The sequence below is a fragment of the Silurus meridionalis genome, chromosome 8 (genome assembly GCF_014805685.1).
Source record: "Silurus meridionalis isolate SWU-2019-XX chromosome 8, ASM1480568v1, whole genome shotgun sequence".
Lineage (NCBI taxonomy): Eukaryota > Metazoa > Chordata > Actinopteri > Siluriformes > Siluridae > Silurus > Silurus meridionalis.
Window position 1 is genome coordinate 27,165,123 of NC_060891.1, and position 21,756 is coordinate 27,186,878.

At 36.9% G+C, this 21,756-nt stretch overlaps 1 protein-coding gene across 1 annotated transcript in view; it reads right to left on the bottom strand.

The window, feature by feature from the left end:
- The window catches only part of lck (LCK proto-oncogene, Src family tyrosine kinase), a 37,156-nt gene that overhangs the window by 15,232 nt on the left and 168 nt on the right, over positions 1-21,756 (bottom strand). The window contains 9 exon segments of the mRNA XM_046855600.1: positions 984-1,136; positions 2,143-2,292; positions 3,493-3,596; positions 4,243-4,344; positions 6,094-6,184; positions 9,934-9,952; positions 9,955-10,008; positions 13,095-13,201; positions 21,515-21,756. The exon segment at positions 21,515-21,756 is cut by the window's right edge and continues 168 nt beyond it. Of these exon segments, the coding sequence (XP_046711556.1) occupies positions 984-1,136; positions 2,143-2,292; positions 3,493-3,596; positions 4,243-4,344; positions 6,094-6,184; positions 9,934-9,952; positions 9,955-10,008; positions 13,095-13,196 (775 nt within the window). The 5' untranslated portion in view covers positions 13,197-13,201; positions 21,515-21,756.

The following is a 21,756-nucleotide window of genomic DNA, read 5'->3' on the forward strand; positions in this document are numbered from 1 at the left end:
TGAGACATCACGAGTCTGAACCTTTTCACAATATTCTTCACAATTTTGGGTTTTTATCAGCTGTGAGCCAAAATCATCACAATGAACACTTGAAATATATATCTGTGTGTGTGTGTGTGTGTGTGTGTGTGTGTGTGTGTGTGTGTGTGTGTGTGTGTGTGTGTGATGAATCTTTATAATATACAAGTTTCACTTTTTGTATTGATTTACTAAAATAAATCAACTTTTTAATGATATTGTAATTGATGCACCTGTAAATAAACTACATAACATTTATAGGAGTCACGTGACCAAAGAATGAAAGACTTTGACCAGATGACACCTGAGATGAACTACTGTACACTGTTTCCTGTGTAATGCACTGCATATTGGCTATGGGATTCACGTGAAAAAAAAAAAGAATCGAGAGATCAACTTATGTTTCCTGTCCATAACCTACAGAGATCTTGCGATGCTCTGCTGGTGCGCGTCCAGTAGAAAATGAACGAATCACTCTTTGAGACGACTCGTTCTTCTGAGTCACTCTTTCGAAATGAATCATGACAAGCCTCCTGACCTCACCTTCACTGGTACCTTGTATCTGAATGCAGCCCAAATCTCCACAAAATGGTGGAACATCTTCCCAGAAGAGTTGAGTTGAGTTAAGTTCATTATTAGAGCAAATGTGGATGAGATGTTAACAGAAACAAACAAAAACAAACCTATGATCTGGTGTCCACAAAATAGAGACTTCACAACACTTTTGTCATCGTAGCTAGCTGACTAGCTGGTTTTGATGACCCAAAACAAGAGAACTTGGACAGTGAATCGGTTCTTCAGGCTCGATTGATTGTTCATTGGAGAAGATGGATGTAACTGTAAATAAATGAACACTAAATATGATAAATAGCGATTGTTATCATTGTGTGTGTGGTTTGGTGTAAGAGGAGGTTTTAGGAAAATCCCTTGGTTCAGGTTTGTTGTACTGGTTGTTCTGTACTGACCCATCCAGACTTCTCCAAACTGTCCCTGTCCCAGCCGTCTCTCCAGTTTGAGGGACTCGCGTGAAATCTCCCACTCGTCCTGCCACCACGGCTTCTGCGGCATTCGCGTCTGGCACGGCTTCACCAGACGTGTGCACAAGCCGTCTGCATCTCCTGTATGGCGAGAGAGAGAGAGAGAGAGAGAGAGAGAGAGAGAGAGAGAGAAAGAAAGTGAGAACAATGCTCAGGGTTTAGAACAGACAATTCTCTCTGAAGACAAAGGAAGTGATACACAGGTTTCAGCATGCAGGGTGAAGCCACACACTGACGGAAACCAAGCAAAGCGCTTCAGATCTTTGACGGCTCAGAGCTCGTCTTGCTTGAGTTGCACCATTTTATTCCATTGTAGGGGTGAGAGCGTGAAATCGTGGCCCCCATGCACACGTCTCGTGGCTGCTACGTGCACGAGAGCGACTCTTTCGCGATATAGCAAGAACAATACGGGAAGCTGATGCGAATTTCAGACCAGGAATTTCTCCTCTGTTGAAGGAAGGTTAATGTCCAATCTAAGCAGATAGCTATCTGCATTGCGGGTAATCAGTGATGAGAAGTTGGAGTGAAGCTGCCACCAGTTTCCATCCTGGATTTCAGGATTGTTGTTTTATAACACACACCTTATCTATGAAAGATCAAATCGTGAAATCTGTCATGAATAGTGTATGTAGAGTTACGAAGCGCTGACACTGGAGACTTGTTCCAAAAATGTCAGGTCCACACCAGTTTTTGACAATGTGTCATTAGGATGTCACCGGCCTGTCATTGGTGTTGCAGATGTGTCATATATGTGTCATAGGTGTCTAATATTCATATCAGAGGGGTGTCATTGGTGTGTCCCAGATGTGTCATAGGCATGTCATAGGTACCTTATAGGCTTGTCATTGGTGTGTCGCAGATATGTTGTAGACATATCATAGGTGTGTCATAGGCTAGTCATAGATGTGCTGCAAGCATGTCATAGACATGTCATAGACCTTTCAGAAGGATGTCATTTGTTATTGGGGTGTTGCAGATATACAGTATGTCTTAGGGATGTCATATGTGTGATGCAAGCATGTTGTAAGCATATCACAGAGACATTGGAGTGAAGATGTGGATTGTTTAGCATTGGGTATATACGTACGAGAGTAATGCTTGACGAGCTCAGCCAGGGTGGGGAAGGAGATCTTGCTGGTGATGTAGAAGCCGCCGGCATCCAGGTTGCGGATTCTGTAGTGCTTGATTACGTCGCCTTGATTGTGATCCAGATCTCGCACCGAGACAGAGAAGCTGCCTGTGAAGCAGAGGAACATTCAAGCTCTGAAGACTTCATGTTCTCTGTTCTACTTCTGTTCTACTTCACGCTGATGTATTTATATCACGTTTAAAAGGAAGATCTGAAGATCTGAAGATGTTCATAAAACATGCATCAATTTCACAACTTTCTCTACGCTCCCAGCATTGGTATGATTATCACGAAGAGCGCTGTTGAATTCTTTTCTTCATTATTTAAAATATTACAGCCAGTACAATTAATTAAATAATTAATTTTTTATTTATTTCTCAGCCTTACATTAACAAATTATGGTAAAATCTATGTACAGAAACTGTATAAGTATAATAATAATCAATAATAATAATTTATTATTATAACAGTCAGTACTATCTATCTATCTATCTATCTATCTATCTATCTATCTATCTATCTATCTATCTATCTATCTATCTATCATGTTAACAAAATTTGATAAAATCTGATTACATAAATTATATTATTATTATTATTATTATTTATTAGTATTTTTTTTAGAACAGTATTTATTTATTTATTTCTATTTATAAAAAAGGCTTATATTAATAAAGTATGATAGAATCTGGTTGCAGAAATTAAATAATAATAATAATAATAATAATAATAATAATAATAATATTAATAATATTAATAATATTAATAATATTAGCTATTATTATAATTATTATAATTATTATTTTTGCATTTAAAAAATACATTTGAATGTATTATTTTTTATAATAATAAATTCTAATTTATTGTTATTAATAAATATATGAAATCATCTGAAAGCAGTTTGCTACCACGAGCAGAGCTCCGAGTTACACATTCATAATGTCTGATGCCTCGGCATTTCAGGAAGTGAAAGTTTTTTGAGGAATATTTCTCATAATTTCTTGTTATGTAAAAGAGTTTCTCACACGTGTACAGTAGCTTCGTGTGTGTCATTAGCAGGTACAATACATTTGCATATTTCAGGCAAAAAAAGGGGGGAAAAATCATGTTTAGATCACAAAAATGTTCTGCTTGAACTGTAAATTACTGTAATAGAAATGTAAATAATAATAATAATAATAATAATAATAATAATAATAATAATAATAATATTATTATTATTTTTCATTTAAACCCGGGTTCTGTTTCAGCGTTTTCTTTAATGAACCACAGGAAGTGAGTGGTGTTCGTTGTGATCGTCTGCGTTACCTGGAGCGGTCTCGCTCTCTCGGATCAGGAAGGAGCCCTGAGTGTTGCCAGGAGCCAGGAGGTGCCTCATGGCGTCATTTCTGGACAGATTCTTAAAAAACCAGCTGCAACGGAAGCAAAAACAGCGACAGTGAAGCACATGACCATAAATGGAGAATGTTCGAGGATGCTTTGATTCAGATCCTGTCTATTTATTGAAAGTGCTGCATATTTTCCTTCCTCCTGCACACATGAAACTGAAATGTGATTAGTCAGGGAGGCCTGGTGATGCATTTAGGGGTATTTCAGAGGTATTTCCTCACACGCCCCTGCAGGCACCTACACACCTCTGCTGTTAATCACACGCAATATCATGTAAATATGATCTCTGTCCGAGACCTGACCTCATTTATCAAACAGGATATGAAAGAAATCTCCAGGCTGAATGTTCCTCCATGTTCTTACTTCAAATTGTAGATCCTCAGGTTCTAATGTCTGAATGGGATTGAAGGTTATTATACTAGAATGCATTGTTGTAGCGTCTGAGATCTTGAGATCTCCTGAAAAGATTTCTACAGTTCAAACTATGAAGTATTAGAAGGTATAAAGACACCAAACAGATTAAAAACGACATGATTTTAGGTTAAAAGTCGACCTCCTGAGCATGTGATGTCTTGTGGTGGTGGTTCTCTTTCAGCTCGAGCTTTTGAGTTGTAGGCATGTCTGAGTGAGTGTGTGTGTGTTTGTGTGTGTGTGCTTGTTTGAACGTACGGTTCGGTCTCCATGCTGTTTAGCTTGGCCACAAAGTTACGCGGCACGTAACCCTTCTGTCCCGTCGACAGAGACTCGGCCATGAACCATTCAGGATCATCACTGAGACGGAAAAGAAAACAGAGGACATTTTCATATGTAATTGAGAGAGTTGTAGGTTTATGTTTAGAATAAATACGCTGTTCTGTGATACACAGTTTCCAGGCAAACAGGAAGCCTCGGAGAAAAAAAAGTTTTTTTTTTAAGCAAATGATCTACGGAAATGTAGAAATCTACATTTACTTCGGCTTCTATTCTATCTAAATTTATAATTTTTTTATATTTTTTATTTAACATTTTATTATATATTATATCTTAAATATAAGTCACTGAAAAATATATATGCCTACCTATATACCATATATACCACCAATATGCCCTAAATGGCATTTATTAATAAAAAAAAAAAACCATTTAGAAATATGGACTTATACGTTTAATTTGTGCCGCCACTTTTACCAAACAATTACGAGTAAAAATTTATTTTAGAATATGACCTGTTTTTTTTTTTTACCATAAAATTCAATAAATAAAAGATTAAATATTATTTTAATTAATATTTAATCTTTTTTTTAAGTTAAAAAAGTAATTTTTTAATTAATATTATTTTAATTAAAAATTTTATTAATTATTCATTATAATTGTAGAAATCAATCAATTCATTTCTTTTAAAATACAACCTGTTTTGTGTTTTTACTCCCTATTTTTTTTTTTTACCATAAAATTAAATAAATAAATGCTAAAATATTTGAAAATTATTCATTTTAATTGCATAAATAAATCGATTCATTAATTAAACTTTTAATTTATTTTTTTGTTTTTTACTATTAATCATAATGCAAATGCTTTAATAGTATAATCTTTTTAAAAAAAACCTAAAAATCCAACAATTTTTTTTTCACATGAACATTTAGTTTTTTGTCTAAATCATTTCTATATATTTAGTTTATATAAAAATAAGTACAACTATTAAGTGTTTAATTTAAACCAGTGTCCTGCACCACCCTCACATACTTCTCTGACACATGATCGGATTGACTCGATAACTCTCTGACTAATCAGGGAGTTATCGAGTCAATCCGATCATGTGTTACAAACGCAAGGCAAAAAATTCTGTCAAAAGCTTCGATTCGAGTTCATGTCAAGCAGCAGAATGTTGAAGAATGCAGAAGAGTGTTTCAGAAGCTGCTGATATGATCTTTATATACATTGAGCCCACAGTTTACACTGTTACTTTGGGGCTCAGTTCTGTAGACAGAAAATCAGTTTAATACCAACTCTTTACACATGTGGTGAGCTGAAAAGCATGTCGACCTGCCAAACCTTTAGGAGGATGGGCTACGATGGCAGAAGACTCAAGATCCACTTCTGAGGCTAAAAATGCCTTAATGTGATTTTATGATGTTTGATGTAAAAAAATACACTAAAGTTCATGTTATGACTGTGTTTGATGCTCTGCTGAAACCTGATTGGCCGATTAAATAATTAAATGAATAATCGTTGACATTTATGGTCATTTGGTAGATGCCCTTATCCAGAGCGACTTATGGTTGTCTCAATTTTACAGCTGATCAAGTCAGGCTTAATGTCCCAGCAGTGGCAGCTTTGTGGTTCTGGGATTTGAACTACTTCTGATCCTGAGTCCAACATCTCATCCACTGAACTCCCACAAGTGAATGACCAAGGCACTGCTGTTCCTATTAAAGTGGCCAGTGAGAGTTTCTCCTCAAACTGTATTAGAAATGAAAGCGATCACAGTGCTGAAGACTGGATCCAATTAAAAAGGAAAATAAAACTTATTTAATCTCTTACTCGTTGATGATCTTCATCTTCTCTCCTTTCTCAAAGCCCAGGTCATCAGCATGGCAGGGTTGATAGGTGTACTTGGCCACCACTAAGGTATCTGAAACACAACAACGATTAGAAATTAAGATGTTTCATAAATGTATATTTTTCACCACTATATAGAGAAAAGTAATGGGACATTTTCAGCCACGTGTCGTTTTCCTCCAAAACTGTTACCACAAAGTTGGATGCACACAATTTTAGGACGTCCTAGAAATTTGTAGCATGAAAGGTCCTGAACTCGGAGACCCAAACCTGTTCCAGCATTACAAGAAATGCACAAAACCACCTCCATGAAGATCTGCTTTTCATAGTTTGGAGTAGAAGATCTGCTGCTAAAGAGCTCTAAAGCCCTTTATCTTTTAAATGAATGTGAACACTGACAGCACCCCAGAAACCTCCTCTCCTCTCCTCTCCTCTCCTCTCCTCTCCTCTCCTCTCCTCTCCTCTCCTCTCCTCTCCTCACCTACATCAGTACCTGACTTTACTAACACCCTTGTGGTGAAGGAATCGCCACAAAATCTAGTGGAACATAAATTGTAAATTGTGCTACTGTTGGCTGAAGGAGGAGAAGGAGAGGAGGAAGACGTCTACAGAGACAGCAGGGAAAGGAGCAGTGCAGTAGAGTGGAGGTTCGGGTTGGTACTTTAAATGTTGGTACTATGACGGGTAAAGGGAGAGAGAGCTGATATGATGGAGAGGAGAAAGGTAGATATGTTGTGTGTTCAGGAGACCAAGTGGAAAGGGAGTAAGAGCAGGAACATTGGAGGTGTTTAAACTGTTCTATCATGGTGTGGATGGAAAGAGAAATGGTGTAGGGGTGATTCTGAAGGAAGAGTACAGTAAGAGTGTAGTGGAGGTGAAGAGAGTTTCTGATAGGGTGATGATTGTGAAGCTGGAAATTTAAGGGGTGATGATAAATGTCATCAGTGTTTATGCTTCACAAGTGGGCCGTGAGATGAAGGAGAACAAAAAATTCTGGAGTGACTTAGATGAATTGGTAGAAGGTGAACCTAGGAATTAAAGATTGGTGATTGGTGCAGATTTAAATGGGCATGAAGGTGAAGGGAACAGAGGTGATGAGAAGGTGAGGGTAGGTATGGTCTTAAGGAGAGGAATGTGGAAAATGGTGGTAGATTTTGCTAAAAGGATGGAAATGGCAGTGGTGAACACATTTTAAGAAGAAGGAGGATCATAAGGTGACGTATAAGAGTGGAGGAAGGTGCACACAGGTGGACTATGTTCTATGCAGGAGATGCAACCTGAAGGAGATTGGAGACTGTAAGGTGTTGGCAGGGGACAGTGTAGCTAGAAAGCATCGGATGGTGGTCTGTAGGATGGTTTTGGAGGCGAAGAAGAAGAGGAGGAGAGTGAGGACTGAAAGAAGTATAAGATGGTGGAAACTGAAGGAGGAAGACTGTAGTGTGAGGTTCAGGGAAGAGGTCAGACAGGAGCTCGGTGGAGACAGCTAGAAAGGTACTTGGTGTGAAATCTGGAAATAGAAAGGAAGACAAAGAGAAGTGGTGGTGGAATGAGGAAGTGCAGGAGAGCATAAGGAGAAAGAGGTTAAAGAAACAGAATTAGGATAGACAGAGTGATGAGAAAAGTAGGCAGGAGAACAAGGAGATGCAGCAGCAGGTAAAGAGGGATGTGGCAAAAGCCAAGGAAAAGGCATATGAGGAGCTGTATGAGAAGTTAGACACTAAAGAAGGAGAAAAGGATTTGTAGCGATTGGCCAGGCAGAGGGACCGAGCTGGGAAGGATGTGCTGCAAGTTAGAGCAATAAAGGATGGAGATGGAAATGTGTTGACTTGTGAGGAGAGTGTGTTGAGAAGATGGAGGGAGTATTTTGAGCAGCTGATGAACGAGGAAAATTAGAGAGAGAGAGAGAGAGAGAGAGAGAGAGAGAGAGAGAGAGAAAGTTGGATGATGTTGAGTTAGTGAAGCAGGTTGTGGATAGGATTAGTAAGGAGGAAGTGAGAGCAGCGATTAAGAGGATGAAGCGTGGAAAGTTGGTTGAACCAGATGGCATACCAGTAGAAGCATGGAGATGTTTAGGAGAGATGCAGTGGAGTTTTTAAGCAGATTGTTTAACAGGATTCTGGAAGGTGAGAAGATGCCTGAGGAATGGAGAAGGAGTGTGCTGGTACTGATCTTTAAGAATAAGGGAGATGTGCAGCCCTGCAGTAACTACAGGGGAATAAAGTTAATCAGTCACACCATGAAGTTATGGGAAAGAGTAGTGGAAGCCAGGCTGAGAGAAGAGGTGACCATCTGTAAGAAAAAGCATGGTTTTATGCCGAGGAAGAGCACCACAGACGCCTTATTTGCTTTGAGAATGTTGGTCTAGAAGTATAGAGAAAGTCAGAAGGAGTTGTATCGTGTGTTTGTGGATTTAGAGAAAGCGTATGACAGGGTGGAGAGAGGAGTTGTGGTATTGTATGAGGAAGTCAGGTGTGTCAGAGAAGTATGTGAGGGTGGTGCAGGACATGTATGTGAAGAGTGTGACAGCAGTAAAGTGTGCAGTAGGAACGACAAACTGGTTCAAGGTTGAGGTTGGACTGCATCAAAGATCAGCTCTGAGCCCGTTCCTGTTTGTATTGGTGATGGACAGCTTGAAGGACGAGGTCAGACAGGAGTCTCCCTGGGCTATGATGTTTGTGGATGATATTGTGATTTGTGGTGAGAGTAGTGAGCAGGTTGAGAAGAGCCTGGAGAGGTGGAGGTACGCGCTGGAGAGAAAGGGAATGAAAGTCAGTAGGAGTAAGACAGAGTACATGTGTGTGAATAAGAGGGGGGGCAGTGGAGAGGTGCGGTTGCAGGGAGAAGAGGTGGAGAAGGTGGAGGAGTTCAGGTACCTGGGGTCAACAGTGCAAAGTAATGGAGAGTGTGTTAGAGAAGTGAAGAAAAGAGTGCAGGCAGAGTGGAGTGGGTGGAGAAGAGTGATAGCAGGAGTGATTTGTGATAGAAGAGTATCTGTGAGAGTGAAAGGGAAAGTTTATAGGACTGTGGTAAGACCTAAGATGTTGTATGGATTAGAGACAGTGGCCTTGAGTAAAAGACAGGAGGTGGAGCTGGAGGTAGCAGAGCTGAAGATGTTGAGGTTTATCTTGGGGGTGACGACGATGGACAGGATAAAAAATTCGTTTATTAGAGGGACAACGCATGTAGGACGGTTTGGAGACAAGGTGAGGGAGGTGAGATTGAGATGGTTTGGACATGTGCAGATGAAGGACATGGGGTATATCAGTAGGAGAATGCTGAGGATGGAGACACCAGGAAAGAGAAAAAGAGGAAGACCAAGGAGGAGGTTTATGGATGTGGTGAGGGAAGACATGCAGGTAGTTTGAAAGAGGCAGATGTAGAGGACAGGGGGGTCTGGAGTCAGATGATCCGCTGTGGCGCCCCCTAATGGGAGTAGCCAAAAAAAGAGGAAAAAGAAGAAGTACAAAGAAACAGCAATTCGCCAATGATTAACGATCATCCATTTTTTTATCCATTTATAGTTGTATTTTATGTCATAATGTTTTGTGAAAAATTTCACTGATGCTTTATAAGAAGATTATATGTTAATATATACAATATATAAGCGTCTTTAAGTTCAGTAACACGAAAAACATCTATAAAAACAGTCCTCTATCGCAAAGAATTTGCCGTTGCTATAGAGATGATAAGGCATCTGAATGAACCCAGTGACAGCGCACATTGTGATGAAAAATAATCTTTTAAGACAAAGGATCTTTTGTAAGTCTTGTCCATCAGACCAGGATTCTCAGACCCTGATAGTGTGAAGGTGAAGGGTTTTACCTGGAAGCGGTGAGGTTGGGGAGGAGTGTAGTTGGGGTTGAAAGGAAGCTTGTTGTCTGGGTGCGGGTACAAGATCTGAAAAAGAGAGAAGAAAGAAAATAAAAAGCAGAAAAAACAATATACACCAATGGGAGTCTGAGTCTTCATTCTGGTTCATATAGTTGCATCTAAAAAGTGTGTAAAAGCCCCGCCCACTCATCCATTTCTTTTTCTTATGGTTTAAGATTTTTATTATGAAATAAAATTTTTGGGTTGATCATGTGACCTTTAAAGGGTCTTCCTGGGAACAAAACTTCAAACCAAGGGGGCGTGATGAAGAAGAAAACCATCAGCAATGTGACCACGGAAACTCCTCATAAAGCGTTTTATTTCTCTTACACCACAGCGCACAATTACAATTCTCCTGAACAACCATGTACTTTTTATCCTTTTATAGTTACTGGTAAAATCCTAAAACATTCACACAAATTCTTTTCCATTTTTGCTCTACATTATTTCCTTGATCGTTTTTTTTCTTTATTTTATTAGGAAACCTGACATTGGAGACTCCTTCTGTAAACGCTAAATAAACAACTCCATACAAACAAAAACATGGAAGTCTGATTACGTTTAGTGGGTGCATATGAACGAGCTGTTACTATAGAAACAATAACTTCATAGCTAATGTAGCTAAGAAGTTATAACCATTCATAAGTCCATCTTGAAGCTGAATTAATTTGTTTGTTTGATAGCTAATATATGTACAGTATATATATATATATATATATATATATATATATATATATATATATATATATATATATATATATATATATATATACATTGTAAGATTTTCTTGATCACTAGTCCTAGATTATATATATATATATCTCAGATTTAGGTAGGGGGCATATCCTAAACATCAGGTTGACAATAATATAATTCGGATATTACTTTTTTGAATCCTGTGTAAATTTATACTGAATAAAACGACATGTCTGGAGGGAATGTGATTGTTACACTGAACACTGAGACGTGTCCCGGCTGCGTTTGGACCGTAGACAGGAGGAGACTTAGCATTTTTACCTTTACCTAATATATATTAGGAATGGTAAGGTTCACTGATTTGCATAAAAGTCAAAGATTGATTTAAAAAAATGTGCAAGTTAGCATTTGTATCATGACATCGTTTTGAACATATTTGCATCGGTAAAAAACGATTTGTTTCTATATAATTTAAGTGACCAATAATTTGACAAATATTTAATATGTAGATTATTTTCTTCTCGTTAAACCGTTTCTCGACGTATCGCAGCACTACGGAGACGGAGGCGTGTCCTGATAGTCAAACAGAATACAGATTAACATGGCAGAGGCAGAGCTGTAACTTCCTGCACACACAACAGGAAAATAACATCTGGTTTTATTTAATCTTTTTTCTTTTGTTTTTCTGCACTACAAAGGCGTGTGTGTGAAAGGTAAATTGATGGTTTGCTGTCTGTCTGAACTGAAGAATTAAAAGCGAAATATCTGTACCACATTGTATTTCAGAACATTGTATTTTTCCGTTGCACCGTATTGCGTCGAATCGAATCAAAATCGCGGTGAATCATATCGTATCGCATCAGTAGCTGTTTCATATTTATCTTTAATGTATTATATATTTGGCATCGAAATGTGAATCGCATCGGCCTCAGTTATGGTTCAAAATATTTTTTTTCTCATTAATCTACACTCATTTCCCCATAATGACAAAGTGAAAACAGAATTCTAGAAATGTCTGTGATTCTTTTTTTCTTTTTTTTTATAAAAAAAACTATTATATTAATTATATTAAACCTGTATTATCACATGATCACCGCTGAGATGTTTCTACAGCTTGATTAAAGTCCACCTGTGGACTCCACAGAAAGGTCTCACAGCTGACACTGCAGATCAGAGCAAAATCCAAGTCATGAGGTCGGAGGAACTAAGAGACAGAGCTCAGAGACAGGAAGGATGCAAGGCACACATCGAATTTAGTTATGCTGCATTTTGGAAATACACAAACATCAGCTCTAAATGGCTCGTGAACCCTGGAGATGCTGACGCGTGTGATCCTCCCTCACAGGAAATCTTAACCCGTTCGCTATAACCTAAAGAAATCTCTTTGAAGCATCTTTCTCTTGCTCTCTCTCTCTCTCTCGGCAAATCAAATGCGTTTCACTCCGTCTTTCTCCATGGCTCGAACTTGTAGCTTCGTCTCACCACTAAACTTCTTCGCCCCTCTTCCGCTCGCCTGTAATTCCACCCGTGCAGGCTGCTCTGTCTCGGTTCTCTGAGACCACAGAGCCGTGCGGTACGTCGGCATCCGCTCTATACGTCTACGAGCTTGTATACCGAGGCCTCAGAACCACCGCTGATGATGGATTGCACTCACACACACACACACACACACACACACACACACACACACACACACACATGTTTCAGTCTTTTTGTTGTAGCTCTATTTTCTAGTATCTGGTCATTTCCTGATACTACAGGAAGTGTTTTATTCCTCTTATTTCGCAGCCGATTTCCTCTCTATCTGATTTAGACCCTTATTAGTCATGTATGGAAGGAGTCTCCAGTGTCAGTGTGGGTGTAATGATCCAAGCTGCATTCCAATCTTTCATTTTATTTCGTGGATATCTGAGACCTCTTTAACTTTATAAGTAGCTAGAAACACACAGAAAGTACTTTCTTCGTAATTTCCGACCACATTGTACAAGTACAGGTTCCTACGATGCGCTGTTGCTATAGAAACCGTGACATCAGGAAGAGCGGGTTGAACCCACACAAACCTGTGATTGGAGGAAATTAATCAACACCTTCCGATAGATCAGATCATTAATCTTCCTTTGGTAAGCGAAATAGTGGGGAAGTGAAGAAAAGTTTCTTCTCGTAAATTTCGCTCGGGTGTGTTTTTTTTTTGAAGGGTGTGTGTGTGTGTGTGTGTGTGTGTGGGTGTGGGGGGTGTTTGCCAGATGTGCATGATGTAGATTTAGCAGCTGTTAACCCGTTCGTTTGACGCAGACTCGATAAGACACAGTGAAACTCTGCACCTTGAGAATGTTACAGATTGGGAGATGCAAAACATGACGCCATGATGGATGCAACAAAAAAGCATCTGGAAGCACTTAGACTGTTCTGAAGCATACCTGGTTCCCAGGAGGAATGGGGCAGTTGCAGTGCTCGCAGAGCTCATCGTCAGGGTGGTAGGAGAAGCCGTCGTCCGAATCGTAAGAGGAACAGTTTCCCATGGTCTCTGATGGAGAGACAGCAACAGTTAACAACCGAACAGAACAAGATCTATCTATCTATCTATCTATCTATCTATCTATCTATCTATCTATCTATCTATCTATCTATCTATCTATCTATCTATCTATCTATCTATCTATCTATCTATCTATCTAATGTAATCTATATATACAGATATGTGCAAGTGGCAAGTGCCAAACTGTGAGGGTATCTACACATACATTCATAAATATTAGCATGTTCTATGAAAAGTGCAGGTCTGAGGTATGAAGTGGAGAGCAGCTCAGTGGAAATGATGTATGTGTGCAAACACAGAGGCGAATTGTGTTAAAGAATAAATAAGGTCAAACTTGTCCAGAGACCATCAGCTGACCATCCAGTGATTGTGTAGTAATTATAGAGTCATTTGCAATTAATAATCAATAATATTCAGTAATGTATCGTAGTTCTATAATATATATTTTTATAGAACATGGAATAATAACATTTTAATTTTGCTTCTGTATGAATATATGTTTATGGAAAGATGATGTCTCCAGAGTCAATGCGTCCTAACTTCAGGACAATGACACTTCGAGGATCTTTTTCAAGCTGCTTTAATGTCGATGAAATTCATTTGTTTCATGGACGAGCCACACTGTTAAATGTAGCTATAAATGGATAAAAAAAGTGTGGTGTTTTTTTTTGTATTGTATTGAAATAAATGAGATATTGTAATCTTTAGAACGTTTCTGTGGGATAAAAGTAATAAAAATATCAAAAGGTCGATCTCTTCACCCCGATTGGTCACTGATTATTTTCCTGTAACAGCATGACTTACACAGAGTTACAAATATGGGCGTGTACAAATATGAGCTGAACAATAGAACGCTATGGGACGGCCATGTTTTAGACCAGAGCTCCCAACTGCATCATCAAGAACCCCTCACACCCCATAAAGCAGAAGATCCAGGAACATTCACACCAGGATGTACCAGGTCCAACATTTTCCCATCCACTATCACCCTAATGAAGTCCACACACCACCACTAGGACACTGATGGCTCACTGCTACTTCACAATTTCTCCTCACAGCAATCATCATGCAGTTCTGCTCCACCACTCTGTACCTCCTATATCATTACTGGATATTTATTTCTGTATATAACTGTTTATTCATTGCACATTGTAGCTTATCTTTACATCTATATATCATCTGTATATAACCTTTTACAGTTGTATATACAATGTACATATTACATATTGTATATATATATATATATATATAGATTCTTAGTGCACTTACTTACCAGCTCCTGCTGATTTTTTACACTGGCAGAGACTTCATATTTATCTTCTGTACTTATATTTACACACATATATATATATATATATATATTATATAATATTATTATTATTACATATATTTGCGTGTTTATCCGCATGTTTATTTGCACAACTGCGACTATTTGCATTTCCGGTAGAACCTGCATTTTGTTGCACACAAACACACAAAACCCGCCACCCGATCTGTGAAAATATGTTCAAAACAAAAAGGGTCCTCGATGTGCAAAAGTTTACAGACCCCCCGTTCTAGAGCCGTAATAATATGGTCACGTTTTCTTTTCTCCTTATTTGGTATCGTTCTTCACCTCAGGCCGAAACGTGGATGAAAGTCGACGTGGTTCCGTTTTCAGATTTTATTGATTTAAATAAAAAGGTAAAGTGTCATTTAATGAAATGATATAAACATTCGGGGTCTGCGTCTCAATTCCTTTATTTTTTGTTTGTTCGCTTCATCAAAAAAATTCAGGTAAATCTAAAGAAAGAAGCGTTTCTCTGATCTTTACATGAACAATGTGTACGGTTTTGAAGAGCTTTAAAGAGCTTGTTTGGTTTATTCTTTTCCCATAATCTCTTTAATTTTTATTAAAAGGACTTTAATGGTTTTATTTAAACTTCAAGGCACACAATCTTATTAGACATCTTTAAATGAAATGAAAAGTTTGCCTTCACTTGAACTAGGAGATCTGCTTTCCATGGGTTGGAGAGGAAGATCTTCTGCTATAGAGCTCCATAATCTATTGAACATGAATGAATGTGAACGCTGACTGCACCCCAGGAACCTCCTCATCTTCTCACCTACATCAATACCTGATCTGCTTGAATGATCTCCAAAACTCCCTATGAAATCTAGTGGAACATCTTCCCAGAAAAGTGGAGGTTTTTATAACAATAGCAAATGAGGATGTTCGAAAAGTACATAAAAATGTGACAATGTGATGGTCTGGTGAACACAAACTGTTGGTCATTCAGTGTCATTTTGTTTGTACTTTCAGTTGAAGTTACGCAGAAATTAAAGTATTTTAAAGACTTTTCAAAGATTTAAAGAATTTTACTATAAAACACATCCTGATTTTAATCTTTTTATATTAAGGCCATTTGAGATTTTGTTCAGAGTTGTACAGTGAATGTATGTGTGTCTTTTGTGTGTGTGTGTGTGTGTGTGTGTGTGTGTGTGTGTGTGTGTGTGTGTGTGTGTGTGTGTGTGTTTGTCTGAAATACAAAAAAAAAGATATTTGTTTAGAAAGCTGTCTAAAGCACTGTAGATGCTTATTAACTAATACAAAATACTGAACACTAAATGCCACTGTTGGGCCCTTGAGAAAGGCCCTTAACACCCTTGAGAAAGGCCCTTAACACTCCATGCTCCAGTGGCACTGAATCATGGCTGCCCTGTGCTCTGATCCCAACTTTTAACAAACTGGGATATCCAAAGAAAAGAATTACACTGTGTTTTAATGCATATGTGACAAATAAAGACTGAAAAAAATGTCAAAAAGGTTCACAGGAAGTTTTTCAGAGTCGGACTACGCAGATGATTAACTTTGTTAAATTTTTTCTATGAAGGTTCAACTGGCTGAGCTCCGCGAACAAATGAAGATCAGATATTATCAGATTTTAACGAACCAAAACGGAAATCCTTTGTTCAGAAATGTATTTATATTTAAAAATATATATATATATATATATATATATATATATATATATATATATATATATATATATATATATATATGTGTGTGTGTGTGTGTGTGTGTGTGTGTGTGTGTGTGTGTGTGTGTGTGTGTGTGTGTGTGTGTGTGTTGGTATCTTAGTGGTTCAGACACTTTGTATTTGAAGGTCATGAACAGATTTATTAGGTATATTTATACTTGGATTTTATATTATGATATTTTATAGAAATCATTTACTATTTATGTAGTAGATGAACTTATTACGTTTATTATATTCATATTTATTTATATTTGTATATACCATGAAAATTATGGGGTTTCATTTAATTCGTGTTTTGTGTGGTTTTATTTATTTATTTATTTATTTATTTATTTATTTATTTATTTATTTATTTATTTATTTATCTAGAAATATATATATACATAAGATTTAATTAAATATCAGTGGAAACTTAAGGTTTTCTGAATCAAGATGAGTAAATGATTAAATGAATAATTTGTGACTGATTTGTGAAACAGCAATGATGTTACTAAATTTAAAGAAATTGTGTAAATTCGTGTACATTTTGAGAATTTAATATCAATGTGAGCAACTGTGGTATAAAATCCTCAAACTCTAACTCAGAAATCTAACTATGGTTATAAAACGTATATAAGGATTAAAAAGTATACAAAAATGGACAATATCTCATTTTAAATCGTTATAAATGTATGTGCGAGTAAATAACTGATCTGGTCAGTGATTCTCTCTCAGAGATCTGAATCTGTGAGAAACTTGAGGAGAAGTTCAGGAAAAGCCTGACCTCCTCGAACACACAGTTGGAGTCAGAAGTTTGAGTGAGGAAAGTCCCTTATCGGATTCGCTCCCAAAATAAAACCGATCCTGAGAGAGACGCGAGGTTAAATATCCGGACACACACACACACACACACACACAACACGAGTGTGTAATAACGAGTTTGACTACATCCTATCACTTTCCACAGCTGCTTTGTGAGCATTGTGAGCATCCACATGTATGATTATAGCTGTGCCACAAAACAAAAATGAGAGGAAGTGAAGCTTACGAATACCAGAGATGCATTCACATTCAGGTTCTGTCGGTTTTTTAGCGCTGTCATTTACATTCCTCAGGTTTGTGTTCCCACAGATCTTTCAGTATCTGTTACAGCGTTCAACTTGCTGCCAGTTTGTTTGTTTTAGCTGTAAAAACCCATCAGGAGTCACTCTGCTACTCCGAGACGCTTTTCTTTCGGCTAATTTATCCACAGTTTGTGCTTATTTTTGAGGCTCGCGAACAAAAATCGTTTCTAATTTACATTTTTAGCCTTTTATTTTAATGAAATTACGACTTTATGGCATCAGAGAGATTAGCGATTTGGAATCTAGATTTAGTACAACGTGTAAAACTAAAAAAAGAAAAAAGAGAGAGAAGAAAAGACACGGAGAAATCGACCGTTTCTAGTAGGCTGTTAGTCAAATGTAACTATTCATAACAAGATCTTACAGAAATACATTACCTGCTAATCGCTTCTTAAACACCATGCTAGCAAGAAGAAAAAATATTTCTTTCTAAAAGATAAAAGATTTCTTTTAAAAAAATTTATCCATTTACAAGTTGTACTGATTTGAATAGGTTTTAATGGTGCAGATTTCAACCTGCTAATCTCTGATGCATTTAAATGACAAGTATGATGTTTGCTAGTTCTTATATTTACTAGTTCTGGTGTTTACTGCTACTGTGGTATTCACTAGTATTCCTCAACTCTTGCATTTACTAGTTCTTGTAGTTGTTAGTTGTGGTATTTAATAGTTCTGGCATTCGCTACTTCTTACATTCTTTGGTTCTTGCATTTGTTAGTTCAGGTATTCGCTAGTTCTGATATTCGCTAGTTTTTTTGCTCCACAGCTTAACATGCTGGTGAAAAGTGATCTAAAAAGATAGTGATGAGAGATCTAGTGACTAGAGATCTAACACCTTCTCAACATCTCCTTCCTCATCTTCCCCATCATCTAGTTTTATATAAACCACAAAAAAAAAACAAAAAAAACATGCTAACTATAACTAGCATGCATGCAAACAGCAAGTTAACGTCAGTGTCTAGTTGGAAACTCTGTAATGTTCACTGATTAATGAGTTCCATCAGATGTTTCATCAAATATTATATTATATTATGTTAGAGAAATCATTACAAGCCAGTCTAATGATTTCTATGATCAGCAATATATATATATATATATATATATATATATATATATATATATATATATATATATATATATATATATATATATATATATATTAGAAAGTAAACAATCATTTGTGACCAGTATTTTTTATGTAGACTGATTTCTTCTTGCTAAGCTCAAGCTCTTTTTCTCAGCTATGTGAATATGACGTATCACAAGAATATGGAGACCTGTGAGGATCGCAGTGCTGCTTCATATGTATCTTCAGTGTAGCATATCGTTGGATTTGCATCAAATAGTTTTGGCCACAGTTATGGAGATGCACATTATATATATATATATTACCACTAATAACACCAGGAATTTAATTTTTAGCCTTTAAGACATGATAAAGATTGTTTTACTCCTGTTAGGCGTATTAATCATTAAGGAGAAACACAGCATAGTCTTTGTTCTTTTGTAGGTACATTTAATGTCGTAAACTCGCGTCATAAATCATTAGGTACCCCTTCACCTCTAAGGGCTACAAAGCGCTGGGAACTTCTGTAAAATGTTCTGTAATATAAACTGCTGCACTACTGCCAGAGCTGCGGCTACAGAAAACTCCTCAACGCCTTTTGACCAATCAGAGTCTATAATCTGTTCTGGACTGGTGTAGAAGCTTCATCCCTACACCCAAACCCAGAGAAACGTGATCTCGGCTACATGAAGGTGTTCGAGAGCTCGGCAGTCCGGAGCTGCACGTTCGATCCGGGGTCGAGGATTTAATTAAGCAAAGGAAATCCTTCAGTCTTCAGTCTGTGTGAAGCAGAACTCAAGTTTTACTGTAACACTGAAGATGGAAATAGGGCAGAGTTAACCGTGGGAGTAGATCAGGGTGGAAAGGGATGTGATTTAAATAGCAAGATGTTTCCCGAAATCATCATAATAGAATTAAATGAATGCTATTTCCAAAACCCACTCGACATAGTTTCATTCTCTATCTAACTATTTAAATGTAATCTATAAGCATGTGTATATATATATATATATATATATATATATATATATATATATATATATATATATATATATATATATATATATATATATAAAATAACTTAATGTAACCCCAATAACATAGCCATCTACAGAGGAAACATTGCATCCTCTTTTTATGACACACCCATATATTGGATTTTTATAAAAATACAGAAAACGAATATATTTTTAAACAATCTGATGCTTCATAATGAACTTTTCAGCTTGTTTAATTCATCCATTTGTCAGCTACGAGCGAATCACATGGCAGTTCTGTAATATAGGAACTTTTAATTGTAATTACTTCATTCAATTAGCAAAAATGTATTTCTTAGATTTTACGTACAATTTACTCATAGATTGTGTAATAAAGGATTTCTGGTATTCATGGGATGTAAACACACGACTTTCCGATCAGCAGCACAGAGCCATGACGTTACATGAGAAACAGGGAAACGCGTTTAAACCAGTGGGTAAGGAGTGACCTAGATCTGAGATCTGGGAAACCAGTAATCGGTTGCCAGATGTTGAGGTGATAGTTTGACATTTATCAAAGCACACTCGACTCTTATATATAAAATATATATAAAATGCGTATATGTGTATATACACACACACACACACACACACACACACACACACACACACATTTAATTGAATATATTTAACTAGACATCGTTATGTTGCTGAGTTTATTTAGTTGTTTTTATCGACCTAATTCTATATTAAACTCGTAATTGAAACATTACAATATTTCAAATAGATATTAAAAATAAAACGATACTCCACGCTCATTTGTTTCTGTATAATAGAAAAATCAATAGAATAATATACAGTCTTAAAGGTGTACATTTACAGTGTATATATTTTAGTGTATATTTTTTATAACATTCTCCTGTAAGACCACATGATCTTATTTTGTGTTTCGATAATTCATAAATTATACGTATAAATCAAATTCTCACAATATTGTTGACAAGATTGATAGTAATGTTATTATTATTATAATATTATATTATAATATTAACACTAACAGCAGTAGACCTATCCTACTATACATACATATATATATATATTTTATTTTATTATATAGTTCCCATAGTAACCAGCTGCTAGTCAATATCGTTATTATGAAGACATTTTTCTTCTAGATTTGTTTACACATATATAATTTCTACACATACACACTTCTTACTGCTATACAGGAATCTTTTCTACATCCTACTTTTGCAGTGTGCAATAACACTCATTTAAAACGTGCAATAAGTTTGAAAGCGTAACTACTTTATTGCTGGTCTCTTCTTCTTTTGTATTTATACACTGTGATGTATATACTTGTATTATGTCTCTGTTTTTTTGTATATTTGCACATTTCTTTGCTGCTGTAACACAGAAATGTTCCCACTGTAGGATGAATAAAGGTTTATCACACCTTATCTTTATTATTGACGACGTGCAAATAGTTTGTCCACATTTTTTTTTATTTGTTACATCTTGTAAAAAAACACCCGCATTTCCAACAGCAGTATTTTACGACGTAGGGAGTGGAATTTCCAGCAGTGTTTGAGCATCCTGATCTCCGAATAAACTTCTGCTGCTTCTACACTTCTACACAAACTTTACACTTTACTTAGTGAAAAAAATTAACTTTTAAATGCATGAAACTTCAAGTATTACTTCAAGGATCTGTCTTTTATACCATTTTGTAGTAGTTTTAGGGAAGAAAATTGTACAAGGACATTAAACTCATAATTTAGTGTACGGCTTTGTGTAGATTTATGTTATGTGTAGCGAAATATGAATCGTCGTTGCATTATTATCATATTTACACGTTTCATTTGATATCTTTATCCCTCGTTTATTTCTGTCTTTAACGATCAGGAGACGCATGCTTCGATCTCCACACTTTGTACACTTCACGTGCATGATAGAAAGCAGCTACACAATCTGAACACTGGAAATATATCCTGTGATATAGTACACAATGTGTGTTTGTGATGATGTGCTACAAAATCGACCATTTCGTCCCATTTTTTCCATCGTTCAGCTTCTCTCATTACTCTTCCCTCTCTCAACTCTCTCAACCCTCTCGGTCTCGGTTCAGGCCTTACCTGTCACAGCGCAGTGTCCACTCGAAGGCCTCTGGTTTCAGAGAAGGCACAGGCGGTTTAACGCAGTCATATCCACCAAAATACAATGGATTACAATGTCGAAAACCGTCTAAACCGGCACTGAAGACGGGTGTGTGGCGTGTGGCATCAGAGACAGCTCTATGCGATTGCAAGAGAGAAAAAAACAGAAAACACACACACACACACACACACACACACACACACCACAGGCGAAGGGTAAC